This window comes from Embiotoca jacksoni, unplaced genomic scaffold, assembly GCF_022577435.1.
Source record: "Embiotoca jacksoni isolate LCO1_2020_lvr unplaced genomic scaffold, fEmbJac1.0.p SCAF_4, whole genome shotgun sequence".
Classification (NCBI taxonomy): Eukaryota; Metazoa; Chordata; class Actinopteri; family Embiotocidae; genus Embiotoca; species Embiotoca jacksoni.
The window spans coordinates 7,651,576-7,675,474 of record NW_027185392.1 but is presented as its reverse complement, the minus strand read 5'-3'; the positions used below and the strand labels follow the sequence as shown (position 1 = coordinate 7,675,474).

Sequence of the window (23,899 nt, the reverse complement as noted above, 5' to 3'; positions counted from 1 at the left end):
GACTGCAAAGAATGACAATGGCAATTTTTCACGACTTATATTCAAAACTGTTAATTGACTAATCGAACAATTTGACAAATCCTAACTAGCATTACTATGTCTGTTGTACTGAACGAGTGCATCATAGGAAGTTGACCTGTGGATCTGATAGCTAAATATTCACATCCCACTTGAGTAAATTCACCTCAAACAGTGACCATATTAGGCATGATACTCCTCCAAATACCAAGGAGTCACTCTGTTGACAAGCTCTGATGCAACATACAAGCAACAGTCAGGTGATGTTATCTGGGTTCCGTATGAGTTTCCATTCTGTGTAATGGAGAAATGCATTGATATTTTTGACCCGGATCCAGCATCCATATAGCATCAGCATGTTTATATTTGGGTACAAACAGCGTCCTGACACCCTGTATTCTGGACTGTCCTTCTCGGTCGTTATGGTACCTCATAACTTGGGGTGCCCAAATGATATCTGACACCATCTCTCAATAGCATATCTTCCCCTGACAGATGTTCCAAGGGTGGTGATAGCATCACTTGATGAGTCATAGCTTATTATCATTGTACTTTTCTTCTTTAGGTGAACATTTGTTTATAAAAAGCGAACAAATTAAGTCAAAAAGAGAGAAATGACCTGATAGACTAGATTAACTGCTCATGGCTACAGATTATGAGAAATATATTCTAGAAATATTGTGTTATCTTGAGATGCCTCCTTCGCTCCAGAGGGCAGGTGATATGGACTGGGGCAGTGGGAGGCATTTAGACGTTAATTATTCATTATGGCCTTATAACGCTGTTTCCCGTTAGACAGAAACAGAGAGGGGGAGAGAGAGCCGGGTGTGGTTGATGATCAATGGACTTCTCAGAAGCATGGCTCAGACACCTACATGTAAATGTGCTCGCTGCCTCTCTTGCTCTGGTCAGCTCCTTCCTAATGTTCCTCCTATCTCCATCTCTCTGCTTCATATTTATGTTGCGTAAGTGAAGGTTTTCTCACAAGAAAACACATCAAAGCTTTTGCACTGTGTTGTTGAGAATAGCGTGGCTCGTGGCACTAAATGTGGCCAGAGACAACAAACACACACACACACGCATGGCAGAAAAACATCAAACTGCTTTTTTCACATGCTGAGGAAGATGCTGTGACGCAACCTGTACCTCCTGCAGCTGGAGAATGGGGATGCAGTTTACCTTGCAAAACTACGACAATGCCTGTTTTCAACCAACACTGTTATCACTTTTACATCTCGGATTTGTGCCACTTTCATTGTGTTACTTGGGTCTTAAATTTGGCTTTCTAAACTTAAACTCTGCATGGTTATAGCTCAAAACAGAACTGAAAAACGTGACTGCTAATTAAGTGTGTTTTCGACTCCCATCTGTTTTAATTTTGGTCTCTCACACATTATATTGTGTGTGTCTGTGTGACTAATTGTCTGCCTGGTTACTTTGCGCTCTCTCAGCCTGACAGCATCACTCAGCATTCCCGGTATGACTGTGAGCTGCAGCGGATTTTAGGTCACACGCTTCATTATTCATAGTACATTCGACTTGGAGGTGAAATCAGTTTCTGCCTCAATACCCTTTGTCATCTGACGCTGGGTGAGATCAGCCATCAGATGCAAATTATAGTCTGCCAACATTTTGGCAATGCTTGCAAATGAAGAGTGGGTCAGAGCGGTAAAACTAAACTCGTGTTGGTCTGTACACTCTTAACTGCATGCAACATTTGAGGGCTGTGGCTCTGTGTTGTCTGGAGAGAAAAGTCAGGTTTAGAGATTTACTTAGAAGATTTACCGTCAATATGCACCATAAACAGGTGGTCACACTGGACAATAAAGTTCTTGCTCTGCAGTCCTTCCACTTTGGCTAAAAGAGAAAATAATAATTGTATAGAGATTAAATAAAAATAACAATAAGAAAGAGTACATCATGTACATATAAGCTAAGCTGTTTTGAACATGTTCAATTGAAGACATTGACGGTTGTGATGTTAAAGTCCTAATTGAAATGCAGTGAAAGGGAGGAGCAGTAATAGTTCTAGATGTTCTTGTACAAAGAAATCCATAGTAAAGTGACGTGCAGATTGTGCATGTTAGAGTGAATGCACATTCTGGAATAAAGATAAGTTATACACAAATCATCATCAGGATAATTTTTTTCAATGTTCACAGTATTAGATTTATATAGTTTAGCCAGGTTTGCCTCATTTTCAGACAGTGCTTTCAAAATTAAGTAAATTTGGAATATATTGTGGCAAAAAGAAATCTGTAATTCCTCCCTCCTTTTTACATAATTCCAGTTTACCTATAAAATAAGTAATTTAAGCAGTTTTGTTGTCTCAATGGGTAGCTTTGCACATTGTGTTTTATCACAGCCTGTGTGCACATCTACCAGGCTTGAAAATGTACCTCAGTATTCTACTACATGCAAACTATTCTCACACTGATATCTGGAATATTGATATCACTTAACATTGATAGCATCTGCAGTGGGGTGGTTCTTGAGTATTTATTTTCCAGTGCGCTCAAGGCCTTTTCTCTCATCCAATTAACAGGAGCGGTGAGCTGATGCTGACATCATGTGTTCCCCAGGGACTTGGGCAGCACTTCAAAGAGTAAAAAAGGGAAAGTCGTAAATTAGCATGATGGCCATTTCCAAGGCAGTGGTTATCTTACCAGTCTTCCTGGATCACAGAGAAGCAGTGGATGTAGGTTGTGAATGCATTTAGCTCTTAGATATAGCACCTCATAAACCCGGTGTCAGTTACAGGAAGTCAGTAATGAATTCATGGACGTCAGCAGTTGCTTACTCAGCATTTATGGACATCACGATTCTTCTGCAGCGCTCATAGTTTGCTCTAAAAAAAAAAAAAAAAGACATTGAAGGTTGAGGCCTAATGTAGCAAAATGTGAAAGCTGCCAGTAATCAGTTAATGTGGCACTGCTGCCTGCCTGAAGGGCTGCTGCTTGTCTATCTGTGGAAGGAGGGAGGGTGGCTAATATGGTTGCAACACTGAAGGACAAATGGAGCTCGTTATGTGACCGGTAAATCAGCAAAGTCACAAATCACATGTTTCTATGTGTGTATATGCTCCTGTTGGTGCTGAGACATGGTGTTGTTTCAGGGTGTGGTCTTCTTTACTTTTTCATCCCCCAGTCGACTTTCTTTCTCGGCACATCATGTGACTTTATCAAGGTTAACGCGTCCCCTCTACAGCGCATCTTTGCATCCCCTCTCATCTCATTTCAGCCCCTCCTCCCCACCCAGTGACTCAGTATCATTATTCACTGTGTTTGGGTGTGGTCTGGTCTGGATTCTTGTCCTCTTGCTATTCAATTTTACTCCGTGTGATTTGGTTTTGTGAGAGACAGAGAGAGGGGAGAGATCCAGACCATGCGTTCTGTGTACTTTATGGTTCTGACCTTTCCTAGGCATTAAAAGAGGCCTGAAAATGACTTGACATTTATATAATATCTGTGAGCCGATCCATTACTGCCTCTGCTCTGTATTTTATTTATTATGTTAAATTAAAACAAGCAGAACAAACATAACATAGAAATTTAGCCATTACCAATAATACATAATCCTTTGTTATTAATGGAATTGTTTATTTTTCCTCGTACTGTTTGTAGAGCCTGTTGGTAGTAAAATAAGGTCCACAATATGGTCACATACCTCATCATTGTTGTAATGCCTGTGAACCCTGTAAAGTTACTGTTCATTATTTCGGCTGTGCAGCTTTACACACTCACTCAGAGAACATACCATTTGTACGATATCTTCCATGTTTAGTCGTAAGAAACGTGGATTCTGGCGGGTAGTAAAACTACATTCTTGATTTTCTCATGTTACAGTCATGTGGTGCAGGGATCAGCTCAATACCCCAAAGGGAGAGGATGAGCGGTGTATGTGTCTGTGTGCATATTCTGAACTTCAGTGTTGGACTGGTGTTGTCTTGCGCATAAATTGTACAAAAATATTCCTTCAGATTTCTGTATGTGTTGCCTTTATAATGAATCCGAGGTTTGAGTTTAAGTAAATAGGTCTAAAGTGGCGTTTACCTCAGCTGACTGTGACGTACATACCAAAAAGGATCTTACTTGTGTTTAAAGGGACTGCTCATTCTGGGGATATTTGTTTTCTTGCTAGGAGTTAGATTTGAATTTGGCAGTTGGGAGTGAAGTTGAAAGTTGTCCATCCCTTTTCTTCCGCTTAAACTCCTTCGTTTGGGGCAGGCAACCTGTCCCCACCTGGAGGGAGTGATCCACCGGTTTCCGGCAGAGCACCATGGCCTCAGATTTGGAGGTGCTAACTTTCATCCCGCCGCTTTACACTCGACTGCAAACCGCGCCAGTGAATGCTGGAGGTCTGAAGAAGCCAACAGAACCACATCATCTACAAACAGTAGAGATGTGATCCCGAGACCTCCAAACCTGACGTTCTCCTCCTCCTTTTTTGAAAATGGGAACCATGCAAGTCCAATGGTACTGTTCCCGACCCCCATGCTACATTGAAGATCCATCCATCGTTCTTAGTCTGGGCTGTCCCCTGGGGCCAGTTTGCCTTGTGAGACCCTACCATGGGCTGATGCCCTGGACAACATAGCTCCCAGGATCACTGAGCCACTCAACCCCCTCCACCTCTTTAAAGTGGCGATTCTCGGAGGGGGTCGAAAGTTGTGTTTATGAAAAAACATAAACTACGTTTAGACTTCTTCAAGCTTATACATTTGTTTTTTGGGGGGTTTTTTTCATCCAAAGTTGTGTTTATGAAAAATGTATAAGCTTGAAGAAGTCTAAATGAGTTGGTACCCTCCATTAAAATCTCATGCATTATGTGCTTCCAGACACTCATCGTTGTCAGAACTTCTCTCGTCAGCACTGTAGCTCCATTAGTAGGAAGACAAATCGTGAACAACAATGGAAACAACAACATCCAAAACAACCACACAACTAACAGCAAAAACCAAGTAAGATCTAACAGGAGCAGAGATAAGTTAAACTAACAAACTAGTTTTTAATATTTTCGCTCATTTACTGCAAATTCTGTACATTTAATTACAGTTACATTTTTCTTTATTGGATAAATGCATTTTTCCTACAACGGTTTCATTTAATTCCTGTGAGTATGATATGAAAATCACGGGTGTAACCACTGCCGCTTTGGTGGGGGTCGTGTTTCCCCCAATACTGAAAAAATACCAATTTGTCCCCCAAAAGTACAGAGAACAAAAACTGTTAAAGATGTTCTCCTTTAATCTATTCTCTACACTACAATTATTTTCCTTTGTAATGGTGATGGAGAGCAAACAGTATTTTAAAACTGTGTGTGTGTGTGTGTGTGTGTGTGTGTGTGTGTGTGTGTGTGTGTGTGTGTGTGTGTGTGTGTGTGTGTGTGTGTGTGTGTGTGACAAAGCACTTGCACACACCACACCTGCATATACATACACTCAGAATTTGAAGTACTTAAACAGTCAAATGCAGGGATGCGTGTGCTGGCCTCTGTGTCTCCCATATCTGTCTTTCATAGAGCCCTAATGGGCCAAATAAAAGCCTTTGGATCTATAAAATGGAAGGCAGACCATTAACCCCTCCCCATACAAGATACACTAAACCAATAGAAACAAGAGCTCACATCAGCTTTCTTTGGAGTCCTTTGTCAATGTAATCTGACTCTTAAATGGACAAGCCACACACACACACACACACACACACACACACACACACACACACACACACACACAATGTTTTTGTTAGTTTATAATGTATTCTCCTAACCCTCATTATGTTGCATGAGTGATCAATAGAGGTCACCAATCAGCCTTTGCTCATGCATAGACACTAAAAAGTTCCTACTATTAATAAAAACCTACAAAGAAATACTTAATGCACACAAGCAGCTGTTGCAGAACACTGTCTCTGGATCAACTAACATGCTGATCAATAATTATAGATTTTGTCTGTTAAATCTGAAACTCAAGACATCGAGCAATGCAATGTTTGTTACCTATATACGTTTAGGTTGCATGCAGTGTACAGTATGGGTTATGGGTAGTGTTTTTTCTTTATCTCTGTGTTTTTGTGTCATAGTCAGTCATTCTCAGCATGCCAAATATAAAACACAAAAAGATCATGTCAAAAACTTTAAGTTATGCCAATTACTAAAAGACTGGGACATAAAGATATAAAACTGATTCAAAAAATATCAAAAATTTGTATACATCATTGCAAAGCAGAAACCTACAGTCAGGCAGGATCGTTTTTTAGTACTGTCACTTTTTGGTTTAGTTTTTAAAGCTTATATTGGAAAGATTTTTTTTTAGGTTGGTTTACTCGGAAACAAAGTGAGGTGACTCTAATTCTAAAAACAGCAAAGGTTTAGTTCATTATATGTGAAAAGATTTTATTTGATTAATTATTACACGCAATCTTTATCAAAGAATTATGATGCAAATATGAGAAGCTTTGTACCTCCATTGTTTTCTTCATCATCACTGTGATGATGTCCTGTTATTCCCTCTATTTACAGGGTTAAATCTATGATTTATAGCCTCTGTTTGACAAAAAAAATTGCTATATTCTGTGCGCCACCAGCAGAGAGTGCTAGAGGAGCAGAGTAGTACATCCACAGGAACAGCAGGATTGTCACTGAACCAAATGAAGCACTCAGGCTCACAGGGTAAAGCATTATAAACAGCATTACGAGTGTGAAGTGATTCAGCAGATCTGTCTCATTCATGATTTCTAGTAGAAAGAAATATTGCTGAGACTGTTGTTGTTGACTGAGCCTGTAACAACATATCAGGCAGAATGTGTGAACAGAAATAGAGGTGTGAGATAGTGTCCCTGTCCCTGGTGCTGAAATTTCAACATTAGCTGCATTGACAGAGAGGGACCTTGACACTGCTCTGCTGGTGGTGGACACACACACACACACATAAGCTGTCAAATAATATTCCATCAGCCACCAGTACTGAGGATGCAATGCAGTTGAGATTGAGACCGACCTACCTTCCCCCCACGGGGAGGCCTGTAACTTGCTGGATGATTTGGAGCAATTGTTCTGTGCTCACTGGTCCCCCCTCTAGCGATTGGTGCATCCCATCTTCTCTGCTGGCTCACCAAAGGACAGCCTGCACTCGAGTTCACACTGCTTCTGATCCTCTACATTCTTTCTTCCTCATTGCTGCTCAATGTTTTAATCTATTTCGTGAAACTAACTTTTTCCTTTGCTTCGTCTCCTTTTCCCTTAATTTCTTAAATATGGAGCGAATTAGAAAAGAACTCAAGCAGGATCTTTGAATTCAACTGCTCGTAATTTGGGGGTTAACACAGACTCACAAGGGGACAATCATATCTTTGTAGTTTCTGCTCACGTAACCATGTAATTGCATTAAAAACCGCTCCAAAAAGTTTGGCTTCTAACTATTTTATCTGAAAAGTAGACAAAAGTAGTTGGAAATCAATGCAAACTAAAGGACATATGTTGAAATCATCAACTAACTGTGTGACCACTGTAGAAGAAGGTGGTAAAATTAAAACTTTATTTATCCAGATTTCTTGAATGTCTATACCGATACTAACACCAGAAAATTATACACAAAATGGCTTTCATTATTCACTGTATTTCCTCTGTTCTCTACAGCTCTCTTCCTCTGATCCACCCCACCCCCCATCGTAACCCATTAACCTTTTCCTCTCTTCATGTGTCCCTCTTTCAGTCATAATGGAGAGCATGTTCACAGTGGTAGAGAGAGCAGCTGTGGCTGAAGCAGTCAGCTGGCTGTTGGCATGCAGCCTCCCTAAACCCCTTACACAATAAACACTTTCCTGTGGCTGCAGCTCACACACACATCAACACTCGTGTGTACACGTGCACATGCGCGCACACTCACACAGACGCATTTGAAGCCGCATCTGTTCACATGGAGTAGGGTTTTCATGTACATCTGGACTGTGTGTGTGTGTGTGTGTGTGTGTGTGTGTGTGTGTGTGTGTGTGTGCGTGCGTGCGTGCGTGCGTGCGTGCGTGCGTGCGTGCGTGCGTGCGTGCGTGCGTGTGTGTGTGTTATGAGTGAGTGGTTGCTTCTTACTGTCATTGCTCACTAGCCCTTTTCAGGCATTCTCTCTTTTTTTCCATGTTTGTGCACATGAATGGCTCTTTTTCTTTTGGCATGTATGGATGTTTGGACTGCTGTTTTTGTGTGAAAATCCAGCTGCTGTTTCCTGTTTTTTTTTTTTTTTTGAGGCATAAAGGCTAATTCTTGATTTTTTTTCTACAAAATGGAAGAAAAGAAAACTGAAGAGGAGGAATGGAGAAAGAAATAATCAACCGGTTTTTTTTTTTGGTCATTGTATTTGTTAGTTGAGGAGTTCAGGTGACCACTAAATTAAAGTTGTTTTAACAACTCGGAAATTATCAGAAAATTTCCCACAATTTTTGTTTCATCTTAGCACAGTGTCAATGCAGCATGAGACTTAATTACTTTTTAAAAAGTAGAAAAAAGTTTTTTTTTTCAAGGGCAAAGAGTACTTATACTGTATGTTAGACCACATTACATGAAAGTTACCAAAGTGAAACTTTGGCACCTATTAAAGCTATTTTTTGAGACTGAAAGCGGTAGCAGGGGGACGTCATGGCCCACGCTGCAGCCCATCTGAAGAAAACTCGTGAGCTTGAGCAACATGCAGAGTACGCAGCTCTACAGAAAGCCAGGGAGAGGAGGAGACGGCAGCGGGAGAGGGCTGAGCGAAAGCGTCTGGTAAAACACATATGTAACATGCTGTGCTTTTTAATGTTACAATTTCATCAATGAATGCTCTTGTGCGGCTTATAGTAAGAACATACTCAAGTGATGGTGTCAGGACTTTGTGTGATAGTAGACTGTGGGTGTTAGACAATGTGGATGTGGTTAACTACAAGGGGATGTGGCTGAAAAATGTTAGGTAAGGAATAATCTACAATTTGATGGTGAATTGTAAAAAAGAAAGTACAGTTCATTGTTATCTAACATTGGAACAGAGTGTATTATTGATCTTACGCCATAAACATTTAAGGTTTTTCACTTGCATTACAATATTAGCCATGGCAGAGTTCACCAATTTATCTGTATAATAAATGCAGCTGCTAAAGAGACGTTTATTGATTTTCATCCAGTGTAAGCATACACTGAAAGTGTACAGCGTATAATCCAGCGTCCTTTATTACATGACTGACTCCAGGTCAATCTACATAAATCCTTTACAGATACAGAGATTACAGCTGCTTCTCAATCAATCCAATCTTTGTTTGTTTAGTTTGCTTGGCAAACAGATGACAGAGACATTAAGACAGGCAGACAAGTGAAAACACACTCAAAAGAAATTAGGGTTGAGCAATATAGTCTTAAAAAAATGTCATGATTTTTTAGGAAATTTCTGCGATAACAATCTTCTTAATATGACAAAATACGTCATTATTCATTTCAAGAACATGCAATTGCAACAAAATGATTTGCATAAAGGTAACACTTTGCTTTTCTGTCAAAACTAACATATTGCCATGCTGATCTATTATAACTTAACCATTGCACACTACTGAATACACTCCCCTGTTTTAAACAAACTCCTCCACTGTGGAGCCTCTTTCAGCCATGCTTGTTGCAGTCAACAAGTCAGGATATTGACATTATCATGATATGAATTTATTTTTCCCATATTGAAAATGATATATATATATATATACATTGTTATGAATACGATTGGGCACACCCTTACAGCAGTTCTTACTGCGCCTTTACTGTTTGAGATGTAAAAGGTTTCTAATTGAAATAGAATATGTAGGTCGTGTACAATTCTGATAGAGCTTTAAAGGTCTTACATTTAAATCAATTGCTCCAGATGAGTGTGGCATAGCGATGAACATTGGATTCATGTAAGGTTGTCAATTAGTTGAATTTGACCTGTGTATTGGGTTTATGCTGAACTTGTGTCTTTACATTACGGATGGCCCTTGGTGTTCCTGTTGAACCCTGCAGGCCATGCGGTCAACTATCTGACCCAAACCCAGCTGTCACGCACCCCACCCTGGTTACACACAGCAAGGGGCTGGTGGCTTGGTAGAGCTGAGGGTCGGGGATGGTAAAAATAGCCAAGACGGTCGAGACAGTAAATGTTCATGGCTACAGTTGTTATCCTACAGAGAGAGAGGAGGCGTAAAGGAAGAGTAGGCAGGACTGGCCCTTGGCTACAGGGTAGCTAAGACAGAGCTAAAGGTGTCCCAGGCTCAGGAGCTGTGACTAGGCAAGCGCTCACAAGGAGGATATTGTGATGACAGAGAAGGAAGTGAGGTGTGGCAAGTTTGAGATTAGATAGAAGATGGAAAGCTATGCACAAATTTGATGTATTGTGAGACTGATCGATGAAGACACGCATCAGGAAAGTAGGACTGAGAGGCTTTTACCGAAGGACCCTAAGTAAGAAACTGCAAGGAGTGGGTGGACCATACATTACCATGCAGCTCTAATGTGAGTGAAGAAAGGCCACAGTGTTCAGATATTGCTGAGAAATTCTTATAGGATTTGGATGGTAACCATGGGCAACACAGCAACATGTCAGGCCTGTGGATCAGATGAAGCTTTAAAGACCACTGGGAGTGACAATGACTTAAACCAACTCACTGACTACCACAAGCCTGCTGACCCTGGATCTAAAGTTGATGAATCACTGGTAAGAAGTGGAACTGACGTGGTTCTGCTGTTTAATGACTTTTGGATCTTCTGATACTCATGTCCTCTTCCGGAAGTCATGTTAATCTCTTTGCTGGTAGTGTGTTTGTGTGTGTGGAGATGTGTCATGTGAAGGGTTTGACCCTTGATCCTGCACAGGGGGTGTGGTCTCCTCCCCGACATGCAGTGGGCAATTTGATTGTGTTGACCTCATAAGTTGACAGACACGTTAATGCCTTAACTCCACTGAAAAGAGGTTAAAAGCCTTTTAACACTCTCAAGTCCATACAGCCAGTAGTAATTAGTAAGTAGTATTCTGACATGCAGTTCTGGGAGGATTATTAGTTATTATTCATGCAGAAATTACCCATTGGTTTGTTGGATGGGAATATTTGCTGCGTTTCTTATGCGACAGTAAACTGAATATCTTTAGGTTTTAGAGTACCTTGAAATATTTATGTGCATTTTTTTTTTTTATTTTTTTTTTTTACAATTTTCTGTCCAACTATTATAAACCAATGATTATTTGGGGAAAAAAAAGAAATCCTTTAATATCCCAAAGATTTTGAACAATTTAATTTTCACTAAAGTTCAAAGTTGACTGTTGTTTTATCATGCTGTTACTGTCAGCTTTGATAGTGATGTTTAGTTTCAACTTGTTAACATGTTAATATTGTTATTGTCTCTTCAAAAAAATATCTAAAAAAATAAACCATGGGGAGTATTGACAAAAATTGTTTTAATGGTTTCTTCTAAAGGGATATCAGGGTTTTTTTTTGTTGTTGGTTTTTTTTTGTTGGTTTTTTTTATTAGATTCATATAAATATTTAAATTGTCTTCAAACCCTGACACACTTTGGGCTCTAAACTGAAACTGTTGTGGAGAGACATTTCTGGCTACTGTGATTTATGCTCCGGTGAAATATTGAGGGGAGCTCAGGTTGTGTTGAAGAGTGTTTACAGTTGTTATTGAATCCAGCTCAGGAAAAGGCCGTGTGGACAGTGTTGATCTTCTGTTACATCCCTTAAAGAGAACTAGGTCAAGATTTTTGAGGAATTCAGTATAAAACTTTAAACTCAATGGCTACATACGCATAAATGCAGTAAAACACAGAGCTATTGTACATGTCTTAACTTTGTGTGTTTGTACTTGTATTACTCATGGTGGAAAAGCAAGCTTTGTCAAGTAAATTATAAATTTTTTGTATGAAACCTCAGTTTACAGTCTGGGGGAGGGTAAACATCCTGTAAAGTGTGTGTGTGTGTGTGTGTGTTTGTGTTTGTGTTTGTGTGTGTGTGTGTGTGTGTGTGTGTGTGTGTGTGTGTGTGTGTGTGTGTGTGTGCGCGTGTGCGTGTGCGTGCGTGCGTGTGTCTGCGTCTGTTTGTGTGTTGCAGCTGCTTTGTGCAGCCCTGATGTCTGATGGTTAAATATAGAACAGCCTACCCAAGACACTGATACAAGCAGTTTGAGTCCCATAAAATCATAAAGCATTTTCTGAACCCTTGATATTAATATTTTGTATTAATTTCGTTTTTATGCAGATGTGTGCATCTCATTTGTTTTTGAGTGGGCTGGAAAGAAACATTTTTGTATGATTACAACAATATCACTTTAATAGCCTATAGTATAAACTCACCTGTACTTTTATATGTACATACAACGTACTTGTGCCACCTTTACTAGAATTCCCAAAAGTAGACCGACACCAAAATGAAACTGAAAATGGAAAACTTGCTTGTTTTCCTGTTTTTAATATTATACTAACTTCTGTCTTCATCTCTCTAGTCCGACAGTAACACCAGTTTCCTGCGGGCTGCCAGAGCGGGGAACATCGAAAAAGTCCTTGAATTCCTAAAAAATGGAGTAGACATCAGCACCTGTAACCAGGTGAGGGAACTTCTTACCAGCCTCATCACAAGCCACACCCACTCCCAATTTGATTTCTGTTGCTGTGTTATTTGCATTGTTTTGTTTGTTTTTTCTTGTCATTCAGCTCTAGTACTTTTTCTTCCTTCATAAATCGGATGCTACGTTACATTAGCTACTTCTAGATGTCATAAGCTGCAAATAAGACAGCATGTATATCAACATTAAGCAGTTAATATCCTATTCTGAATCATTGAAAAACCTCAGTGCTTCACATCAAAACTAATGCGAGATTTCAGTCCTTCACCCACGCTAGTAAAAACCTGGAGACTCGAGCTACAACAGAACATTTCCCTCCCAATTGAGGGAGTAATTCTCTATATGTGAATATAACTTTAAAAACATGTCCAAAGGCAAATGATCGCTGCTTCTAGCACTGACGAAATGAAGAGAGATAAAAGAAAAATTCAATTAGACAAAACTCTCCTCATGTTTGTGACAGGAGGTTAATGTTTGTCATTTCCAGATTATTGCCATGTAGTTTCATTTAATTTAACACTTTTATTTAACTAAAAACAACTGAAACAGCTGTGACATTCTGGTCTGTTTTTTGTGTGAAACATATTCAAGTCAACCAATTCATACCCATTTAACTGGCTATTGTCGACCCATTATAACTAATTTGAACATTATAGATAGTCAGTGTCTTTCCACGTGCAAATATCCAAAGGCTTGGCAACAAAACATAGCAGATGATAAAGCGGGGCCACAAAGTCATGGAAGGATTTAGTCTTATGTCTTGTGACTTAAGGACCTACAGTATTATTGTATACTCGTTTTTCATTCATTGTGTTGTCATCAGTTTAAGTCTCGATCTTATCAGCAAAACAATGCTATTTTTAGTCAAGGAATCAAGCTGTTTTATAGTCAACTAGATCAAGTTTTCGTCTTATTTAAAGTAAACACATTTCTTGTGTCCATTAAATAGCAGCTATAAACCAAGTGTGTGATTTAACTTTGGTCTGAGTTATTTTTAAACTCAGAATTAATCCCAGCCAACAGAACTGCAAAAATTCACCCAGCAAAACTGTTTTCTGAAATCTGCTGTTTCATGTTAGGTCATGGAAATATTCTCATCAACACACAGCGCATACAATACATGCTACTGTCATTGCAGTAGGTCAAAGCTGTTAATTGGTCTGCCTGTCACACCTGCTGAAGCTGACCTTCACTCTGCTTTGTCATGGTGGCATCACATAACTGAGCTTGGTCAGTGCATACCTTCACCTGCCAGGCCCACCCACAACATTATAACGTCCCTCTCATCTACAATTACTTCCTTCCCTTTCCCTCCACCACACCCATCTTTCCCTCCAATCTCAGTGGGGTCTATGTCACGTTGACAGCTGTACATATACCCTCCCTCACCCACATTCCTGAGGCAGAGGGATCAGAGAGGGTGAAATACTTCCCTCTACATATCTGTCCACCCCTCTGCTCCATCTGTGTCAATATGATTTACTCCAGTCACAAGGTAGCTTAAAGGAGGATGGTGAGAGAAGCTACGTGAGCATATGTGTTGTGTTGTGTTTTTCACTGTCTCTTTGCTGTTGGCCTTTTGTTATTATCCAGTAAATTAACAGCAACTATTTATACTCTGGACTGTGATTGGTTAGCAGCCAGGAAGTGGCAACTGCCCACTCGTAGCTCTACTGTTTGTTGTTATGGGCACCATGGATTTTGTTTTGTGTGCCAAGAGTTAAGCCAGACTACACACACACACACACACACACACACACACACACACACACACACACACCCTGCCCTGTAACAGGAGAGCCCTGTCCTTCGTAGTATGTCAGATGATAAAATTTGAGACCTTGTCAGGTGACCAAAAATGTGTGACATTTTCCTATATATCCAGCTAGCTATATATCCCTTATTTAATATCCTAATGTGTATATGAGTGTGTGTGTGTGTGTGTGTGTGTGTGTGTGTGTGTGTGTGTGTGTGTGTGTGTGTGTGTGTGTGTGTGGCAGCCAAAACACAAGTAGATTAGAGCTGCAACAATTAGTCAAATAATTTATTAGTTGGTTATCATTTTATAATGACAAAATGCTGAAATTTTCAGTTTTCAGTTTCTTAAATCTGAATATTTTCTGGTTTCTTGTAGTCCTCTATTGTGACTGATGGTTTAGACAGAACAAGACATTTTAGGCTGCTCCTTGAGCTTTGGGAAACACTGGACGACATTTCTCACCATTTTCTGACATTTTAAAGACCAATCAATTTAGAAAATAATCAACAGATTATTTAACAATGAAAATAACTGTTAACTACAGCCCCACAGTAGATGTAATAAGATGTTCACTCTAGTTCAAATTATTTTGCATTATATATCCACGTACATATTTCTAAACATGTCCATGTCTTAGTGTTATTTTTAATAGTCACATTTATATTTACATTAATGTACATTAACTTGGTCATGTTCCCATATGTGCTTGTGTGTATGTGTGTCTCTGACTACATATGCTTCAATGCATGTTCAAGATTACGCACATACATTCACACATTCTTGTAAATCGAGTTTTTATTCCTCCTCCAGGCATGTGACAGTTTGACAATGACAGCTAGTGAAAGTGTGTGTGATTACCAGTCATCTCGTACTTCATCAAGCACCTGTTTGTTCAGACTGTCGTGCTATTTGGCTTCATCAATATATGGAGTTTGTATCTTGTATCTTTGTATCTTCATTTTTGTAACTTCAAGATAAGGGACATTTAGGGTGTGGTCAAACTAACACCCACATCTGTAGCGTAACATTGTGGTGAAGGTGTGTGATCTCGTTAAGTTATATGGAGTTAGCATAGTTGTACTGGTACTTGCATGAAATAAAGCCAGTTCCATGAAATATGGTGCAAGTTAGTTGGACTCACTGCATTTTTTTTTTATTTTTTTTTTTAAATGTTGATACCTGCCACTGAGCGACTGCATCAGGTGTTTTTATTTTTCTCTTCTGCTATCTTTGTATTACCAAATACCCATATGCAACAGAAATCAACAACCTCTGAGCTAGCTACTAACACGCATGTTCAACTTATCCCCAACACTATTCTGTAAGGGCACCTTTGCTGCAACCTGGTCTGCCACCCAAGGTGTTTGTGATTGGTTAAAAGAAATACAAGTCGGAGCATTTTTTTTTTTTCCTGTCGTTGAATTATACATGTGTGCAGCTAGACCACTCTCCAAGCACAGATTGGTGCAGACGTCAAAGGTGAACCTGAAGTATTTTCTGTCGCAGAGTGGTTTCTTCCAAAATGACCCTGTTAAGTCACACACAACACACAGTCATGACAAATGTAATGGTAATGGTATTTCAATGAGAAACCCATTTCTGCAAATACCAAAATAACACAATGTTATCTGTGTGGACAATCATATCCGTGGGAAAGCACTCCACATAAATGCAGAGCCATTATCTCAAACAGTACTCTCAGCATTGGTGCCAGTAGAGTCTATGGTCTGATGATGAGCATCAACAGATTTATATAGCAACAGAGCAGTGTATAAATATAATTGCATATAAAAATCAAGGAAATGTATCCTAATATTTATAAAGTGTGTGTAATACAATCAGTGGTTCCTTTACTTCACTCAGTTTATACAGCTGCAGGTCACCAGGAGAAGCTGGAACGTCAAATAGGAATTTTTAGTGTTGCCCTCAGCAGCGTGTTCATTAATAACTGAAAAGTCAAATCCTAGAAAGCAGCAACAGAGTGGCAAGGGCCAGAGTCTGGCGCCAAGGGCAGAAGGCTATCCAAGTTAGTTAAAGAGCGGGGGAGAGAGATATACTCTTAGCCTACCAAAGCCACAGTCAAACTATGCCTCTCCACTGCACAGATTTTATGAATGAGGCAAATAAATAAACAAGGAATTTTCTTGACAGAAAACTTTAATCTCTGTTTTTAAACTGCATGTCTCAGTGAAAGGATGACTGTATTCCATCTGGTGAGCTGTTTTATTTCATGTCCTCACAATTAAAGGCCATAATTCCCCTCTAATCTTCCCAAATTGAATCCTTGGTGAGTGATATTACTCTTTAATCTGCGTGCTTTTACATTATTTCCTCTTTGTCCTCCAACATTCATCCACCTGTGACACTTGGGCCCATAAAACAACACCAAATAAATGTGAGCATTTATGACAGTATGTGATCGTTGCAGAGCTCCGTGGTCAAAGGAGCGTGAATATTAATCTGCGCTGGACGGAGCTCAAACAGTTTGGCTCCAGCCAGGGGGAGCGCCACGCTGCCAGGGATCACTGTGTTGTGCTGAACGTCCATTAGCTAAATGAAGCTTTGACTTATAGCTCAGCTCAGAGGAAAAGGAGATTTAGATCAGTTTGTGTGACAGCGTGACAGAATGTGTGTTTACTGTATGTGAGTCTGTTGGTGGTTTTGCTTAACTCTCCTGGAATACATAATGGCTGAAATGTGATTGAAACACTCTAATAAGATTGCATAATTTTTTTGCTGTGTCAGTGTGCACCATTTCAGAGCTAATGCCTCACGCTCAAACTCAACTTTCTGCTGGTTTAAATGTCAACAAAGGAGCATTTAGTCTCAAACTTGGAAGTTGTTTCATCGCGTCTGTTGGAAATTCGGTGAAAATGTCACTGGCTGACTGCAACATGATACTGAGGTGATGACATTAGAGGCTGTGGCAGTGCGACCTGACAAACACGATGAACATTTGGCCATAGCAGAGTACGACAGGCATTGAGGCTCATTATAACAACAGCTATCACCTAATTACTGTGGTGGTCATGATTTATACAACAATAACAGTAACAACCAATGATACGATTAGTCAGTAAATCAGGTAATCAACGAAAATAAATAAAAAAAATTAAATGATGCACTTGTTCCAGATTCTCAAATAGGAGGATTTGGCTTCTTTATCTTGCTTTAAATGGGTTTTAGTCTGTTTAGTCCATTAGTCCTAAATTGTAGTGTAGAATTGTACTCCAAGCAGATGAAGTAAAAAAACAAAGTCTTTATTTTATTACAGACAGAAATTATTACAAAATCACATTACAATGATGTAAAAGTGATTTGTTAATCATTTCAATATTTGGACTCTGGACCTTTTTCATGCATAATGACAAATTAATTGATTAATTAAAAAAAGTAATTGACAGAGCGATCAATAATGAAAATGACAGTTCATTGCAGCTCTACTATGTGGTATTTGTAATGTCATTGCAACTAGGAGGAAATGTTTCAATAGCTCTTTAGATGACTTCTTGCTGACTGTGACTTAATTAGGAAATTCAAGCAAGATCCTGTTCAAAGGCCATTTGTCGGGAAGTAGAGTAGCTGTCTAATTGGATGCCAATTATCTTTTGTTCCAAAGAAGGGAAATATATGAGCTATTTTATTGAATTCTCCCCTCGGAGCTCATTATGAAGACATCTATGCTGTTTTAAGAATTTTATTTTAGGTACTGTTGCATCGCTTTTACCTTTTAAAGTCATATCATACATCTCACTCAACCAGACACTCACTTAAATAGTTTGGCCTTTGAGGAATGCCCTCTTTTTTTCTCTTTTGAAAGGTTGACATTTTCAGTGCTCTAAATATGAGTATCTGTTTGTGTGTATTTGTGTCCTACATACCCTCTATGACTGTGCAGAAACATGATACCCCTTTGGCTGTTTGGCATTTGGCAACTCAGAGAGCAAAAGAGAGAGCAAAAGAGAGAGTGTGTGCGTGTGCATGTCATATGTGCACTAGGGAAGGAAGAGGGCAATGATAGAGGTGTGGGCAACATAACAGCTCATCTTTTACAGCAGTGGCAGGAGAGTGTCCAGAGCTGGGGAGGTACAGTTCCTCACTGTAATCCATCTGAGCCTGCAGGGGGAAGAAGACAGCAGACAGACCTAGAAACTTGGTTCTGAACCAGGGGGGTAGTGGAGGCAGGAGGCGGAGGACTGGATAGAGCTCCATCACTCCTAAATCTGAGTTGGAACACCATTTAAGAAGGCAAAAGAGAAAAGAGAGCAAAAGTTGTATGGAGGAGCAGAACACACAGACAGGAGAGACCATGTAGAGAGGATGGTTTTTGGTTTTTAAAAGAAGCATCTGAACAAAGGCAATATTTGCAGCATTTCAAAGGGACACAGCGCATAAAGGAAGAAATGGAGGATAAGGTGAATCATTCTTTTATGTGTTTATGAATGTCCTTCTCAGAGGAGATATATGTGCATGTGTGTGTTATACAACTAGATCAGTTGTATTGCGAGTGCTTGTCAGTGTGAAACATTTTCGATGCTCTCCTCCTGTGCTGCTGCAACCTGTAGCTCTGGGTGATGGATCATTTGATGTAGTGATCACACCAAACTTGGCTGGCTGAGGGGAAAATAAACCCCTTTTTTCTCATATTTCTAATTTTTTCTCAGATACAGTACTAATTGTGTTTGACTTCCTGCATAAGTCAAACAAAATAATACATGTACAGTCTAATGCAATAACAATTTGGATTATTGCCTCACAATTTATAAAAATTTTAATCAAGCCTCCTCTGCCTAGTCTCAAGGATTTTACAGGACTCACAAAGATAGTATTGCTTTGTTGCTTGAGTATTATATTTCACTGGATTGGATTAAGCAGTTGTTGGTGTTCTTGTATCCATTCCCTGTATGTCCCACCTCCTATGAAGTTATATTTTTCATGTAATTCCATGAGCACCTTGCAGTTATGTAATGATTGCTGTATCTGATTGTATGTAAATGTTTCCTCTCCAGAATGGTCTCAATGCATTGCACCTGGCAGCTAAAGAGGGACACAAGGATTTAGTGGAGGAGCTGCTGCAGAGAGGAGCATCTGTTGACTCTTGCACCAAGGTACACACAATAATTAATATATTATATGTTACTGTGCTTTTAATAAATTTCCAGATATGAACAAAGGAGAGTTTTATTTTTGTATTATATCACGGCTTGCAATTTGTACTTGTTCCTTCCTTATGAGTGGATTTACAGATTGTTTAATTCAATAAAGTCAAGTGAGATTATTTATACAGCACATTTAAACACAACATACATTAATCCAAGTGCTGCAAAACATCAGACACAATTACAATCAGTCAGATGGACCTGATATAATTAAGCCCCAAAAAAAACAAATTAGCTCAAATAAAGTGCACATAAGTACTGTACCATGGTTAGGTTAGGTTAGGTAGGTAGTTACTTTATTAATCCCCGAGGGGAAATATTTTTGGTAATAGTAATGGTATAGGTTGTGTAAAAGAGTCCTTCGCTTTCTAACCATGAAACTTGATTTCTATGGGTGGTTGTGGATTTTAGTGAGGGGGATTTAAGCTGGAGAAAGTAATTGGAAAGCAGTTTATTTTTGTAACTTGACATATTCATATTAAATAAATGAGTGTTCCCTAGCACACATCTAACAAGTATGTTGTTTTTAGATTCAGTCTTTTAGATGGTTTTCTTTTTATTTTATTGAGATGATAATGAGAGAGAGAGAGAGAGAGAGAGAGAGAGAGAGAAAAAAAAATGAGTGGGGGTGTGTAGTACTCTGCTTGGCAAGCTGCTCGCTATATGACTCTGTGAATGTGTCATGCGTCAGCCTTAGCGGTTTGCAACAAGGAATCTGTCACCCTGCTGTTGTGTCCTTGGACTGACATGAATATGTTCATTGGTATTAATCATAACCTTCACACTATAATAAGCCAAACAAATATGTGATAAAAACATTTGTGCAACATAAATTTGCACAATTTGGGTTTTGAAGGAAAATATATTAACACCAGAGGTTTCTGTGTCCTTTTTCATACTGGCATCTCTGTCAACCCCTCTAATTTTCACAACTTCTATACTCACACAGGATAAACACCTGCCTGGTTGTCTTAACCTTGTTTTCTTTCATCTGCAGAAAGGAAACACTGCTCTCCATATTGCCTCCCTGGCTGGACAAAAAGAAGTAGTCAGACTGTTGGTGAACAGAGGAGCAGATGTCAATTCTCAGTCACAGGTGAAAAGTATTAGAAAATGCATTAGATAGTGTATAACACCAACACCCAGAAGATATGATCTTATATTATATATGTGTGAATGTAAGAGCTTTATGCTTTTTCCTCTTCAGAATGGCTTCACTCCACTCTATATGGCAGCCCAGGAGAATCACTTGGAAGTGGTGCGATACCTGTTGGAAAATGAGGGGAACCAAAGCATTGCAACAGAAGTATGTTTGTGTGTAAAATACCTGCATACTGTATGTGTTAAATTATAAAAATTATTTTCTCTAAATATGTTCTCTAAATTGATTGTAATCTTTGACTCTTTTTTTTTCTCTGCTCCTCCAGGATGGCTTCACTCCACTTGCTATTGCGCTCCAGCAGGGCCACAACTCAGTTGTCTCCCTGCTGTTGGAGCATGACACCAAGGGTAAGGTACGCCTGCCTGCCCTGCACATCGCAGCCCGCAAAGACGACACCAAGTCTGCTGCACTCCTGCTGCAGAATGACCACAACGCTGATGTCCAATCAAAGGTGAGCAAGTGCAACGAGAAGAAATTGATGGAGAGGAGGGGTGAAGGGTGGATGTGAGAAGATCAAAAGATACAAGGAAAATAGAAACAGATGGGAGGGGAGAGTATGATTATAACAAGACTGTGAATGAGGAACTTAGTGAAGCATGTAGGGAGATAGCAGGAAGTGTGTTATAATTTATATGATTAATCGGGCAATTTTCCATGTTGACAGTTTTATTTATTTTATTTGCATGCCCATTGAGGAATAATGAAACCAGTGGTGGAAAGTACATTTAAGTACAATTTTTAAGTACTTGTACTTAACTTGAGTATTTCTATTTGATGCTACTTAATACTTCCACCAAACTACATTTCAGAGGGAAATATTGTACTCTCTACTCCACTACATTTATTTGAAATCTTAAGTCACTTTTCAGATGAAGATTTCACACAGTGAGTAACATAACAAGCTTTTAAAATACAACACATTTTTAATGTTCAACCAGTGGTTTCCAACCTTCTTGGTTTCTAACATCTTATGAACAGCAGTGTGTAGTCAGGGTTAGATTTCACATTGTTAACAGCGCCACCAAATACAGATCTTTTCCCTTAAACATCTCATATGGTTTCAATTGAATAAATGTTCAAATAATCCAATATCTCACCAAAAATCAAAGATGAGAGAAAAAGTCCAAAAACTGAAAACAGATTTGTGGATCAGAACTTTTGGCTTTTCTTCTTTCCTCTCCCAGTTATCATCTGACAACCCCTCCCGTTTATCTGCTATTCCTGAACATAAAACTGTATAAAATAGTTCAAGCTAGCTCCACCGGCAGCAGCATCAACAGTAACATGCTGCTGCCACACTGATGCTTCATTCCAGTCCTTAAATCCAGTAAGTTCATATATAATAATACTGTATATCAGTCAGAGGGACCAACCAGTGTTTTTACTTTCATCATTTAAATAAAATTCCTGCTAATATTTATGTACTTTGACTTAAATAGGATTTTGCATGCAGGACTTTTACTTGTAATGTAGTATTTCTACATTACATAAAGGTCCTGAATACTTTCCCCACCACTGAATAAAACTAGGCCTCCCTTGAAGTACTTTGTTGTGTGCTTCCTTGTCTTTGCTTTTTGTTCTCTAATTGTTGAATAAACTTACCCTGTGTTTTATATGGATGTTGTAATAAGTCCTTTCCCTAACAACCCTACACCCTATTCCCCCTTTCTCTCTCTATGCGTTCCAACCCAGATGATGGTCAATAGAACCACGGAGGTATACAGACTCATCACCTCTTCATTTCTTTCTTTTTTGTCATTGACCATCTCTTTCAGCTCTGTTGTCCTGACTTTCCCCTTACTTAATGGGGACTTGTCTGACATAGGGAAATCCTGCATGTCAGAATTATGAACCATTAATCTGAATGCATGGAGCTGACTATGCTGTATTACACACTGCATGGCTGACAGTAAAACGTGTTGTATTTATAGTTCCCATAGAACGATAGTTTACTGAGGATTTGTTTCACATTTCTCTATAGTTTTAAATATTTTAAATGCATCAGTGTTAGAGATTTTCATACTTAGAAAAAACACTGACAGCATTATAGTAAACTTTACTTCTTTGTTTATTACTCTTTTTCTCTGCGTAACCCACAGCATGAGTACTTTTGAGCATGTTGATACAACTGTTTTTCTTCTCACACACGTTGTCGATCTTTAAGTTAACTCTGTTTCTTAATTAAATTGCACCATGTCTATCAGAATGGGAAGGTAAGGAGTGATCCCACCTACAATTATGTACCATAGACATTCATATGTAGAGCTTATGTATAAATGTCCATTTGTCCGTCAAAGCTGTTTAACTTAGTTGTGAGCTTACATGTCGTTGCTCCGTGTATTTGAGTTTTGATTCTCCATGGCCTTTTTTTTTTTTTTTTTTTTTTTACCTTTTGTAGTATCCAACAACAAGACGGTTTTGATTTTTTTTTCACCTTCTGTTTTAATTTTTAGCAAGCATGGCAAAAAAACATTTTTGCATGTATTATGTATTGCATGTGCTATTTTTGGTTATGCTCATTTTTTATGCTTTTCCTTTTTTCAGCATGCTGCCTCATCATAATACTGCTTCAGTAGAGTCAGGTTTCGTCCCTGTGTATACCACAGAAAATCTTTCTTTCTTTCTTTCTTTCTTTCTGTCTTTCTTTCTTTCTTTCTTTCTTTCTTTCTTTCTTTCTTTCTTTCTTTCTGTCTTTCTTTCTTTCTTTCTTTCTTTCTTTCTTTCTTTCTTTCTTTCTTTCTTTCTTTCTTTCTTTCTGTCTTGTCTCCCTCACCTGCTGTTTCAACCAGTCTTCTGTTTCTTCCTTGTTTTGCCCTTCAACCTCTTTCCCTCCCCCTCTCCCTGTATTCCTCCCTGCTCTCTCCTTGTCTGTCTTAAACAGAGTGGGTTCACCCCTCTGCACATCGCGGCTCACTATGGTAACGTGAATGTCTCCACCCTGCTGCTGAACAGAGGAGCTGCTGTTGACTTCACTGCTAGGGTAGAACCCCATTTCTACTTCTTAGCAAATCAAGATACTTCGTCTTTGTCCAACTCTTTCTATCAAAACTTGATGCGTGTGGTCGTTTTCGATTTGAAACAGCAGGTTGTTATGTACCATCATAACTTTCCCTTTTTATCTATGCCTCTAATAACTACATTTACCTTTAGCCTTTCAAAAGTTAAAGCAGATTCCATTACTTCCTGTAAAATAACACTCAC

The 23,899-nt window shown here is 39.1% G+C and overlaps 1 protein-coding gene across 1 annotated transcript in view; it reads left to right on the top strand.

The window, feature by feature from the left end:
- ank2a (ankyrin 2a, neuronal) overlaps positions 1 to 23,899 on the top strand; it is a 78,904-nt gene that overhangs the window by 5,139 nt on the left and 49,866 nt on the right. Inside the window, exons 2-8 of the mRNA XM_069168165.1 lie at positions 12,499 to 12,600; positions 19,387 to 19,485; positions 20,534 to 20,632; positions 20,744 to 20,842; positions 20,964 to 21,149; positions 22,391 to 22,414; positions 23,580 to 23,678. Of these exons, the coding sequence (XP_069024266.1) occupies positions 12,499 to 12,600; positions 19,387 to 19,485; positions 20,534 to 20,632; positions 20,744 to 20,842; positions 20,964 to 21,149; positions 22,391 to 22,414; positions 23,580 to 23,678 (708 nt within the window). The remainder of the gene's footprint in view (positions 1 to 12,498; positions 12,601 to 19,386; positions 19,486 to 20,533; positions 20,633 to 20,743; positions 20,843 to 20,963; positions 21,150 to 22,390; positions 22,415 to 23,579; positions 23,679 to 23,899) is intronic.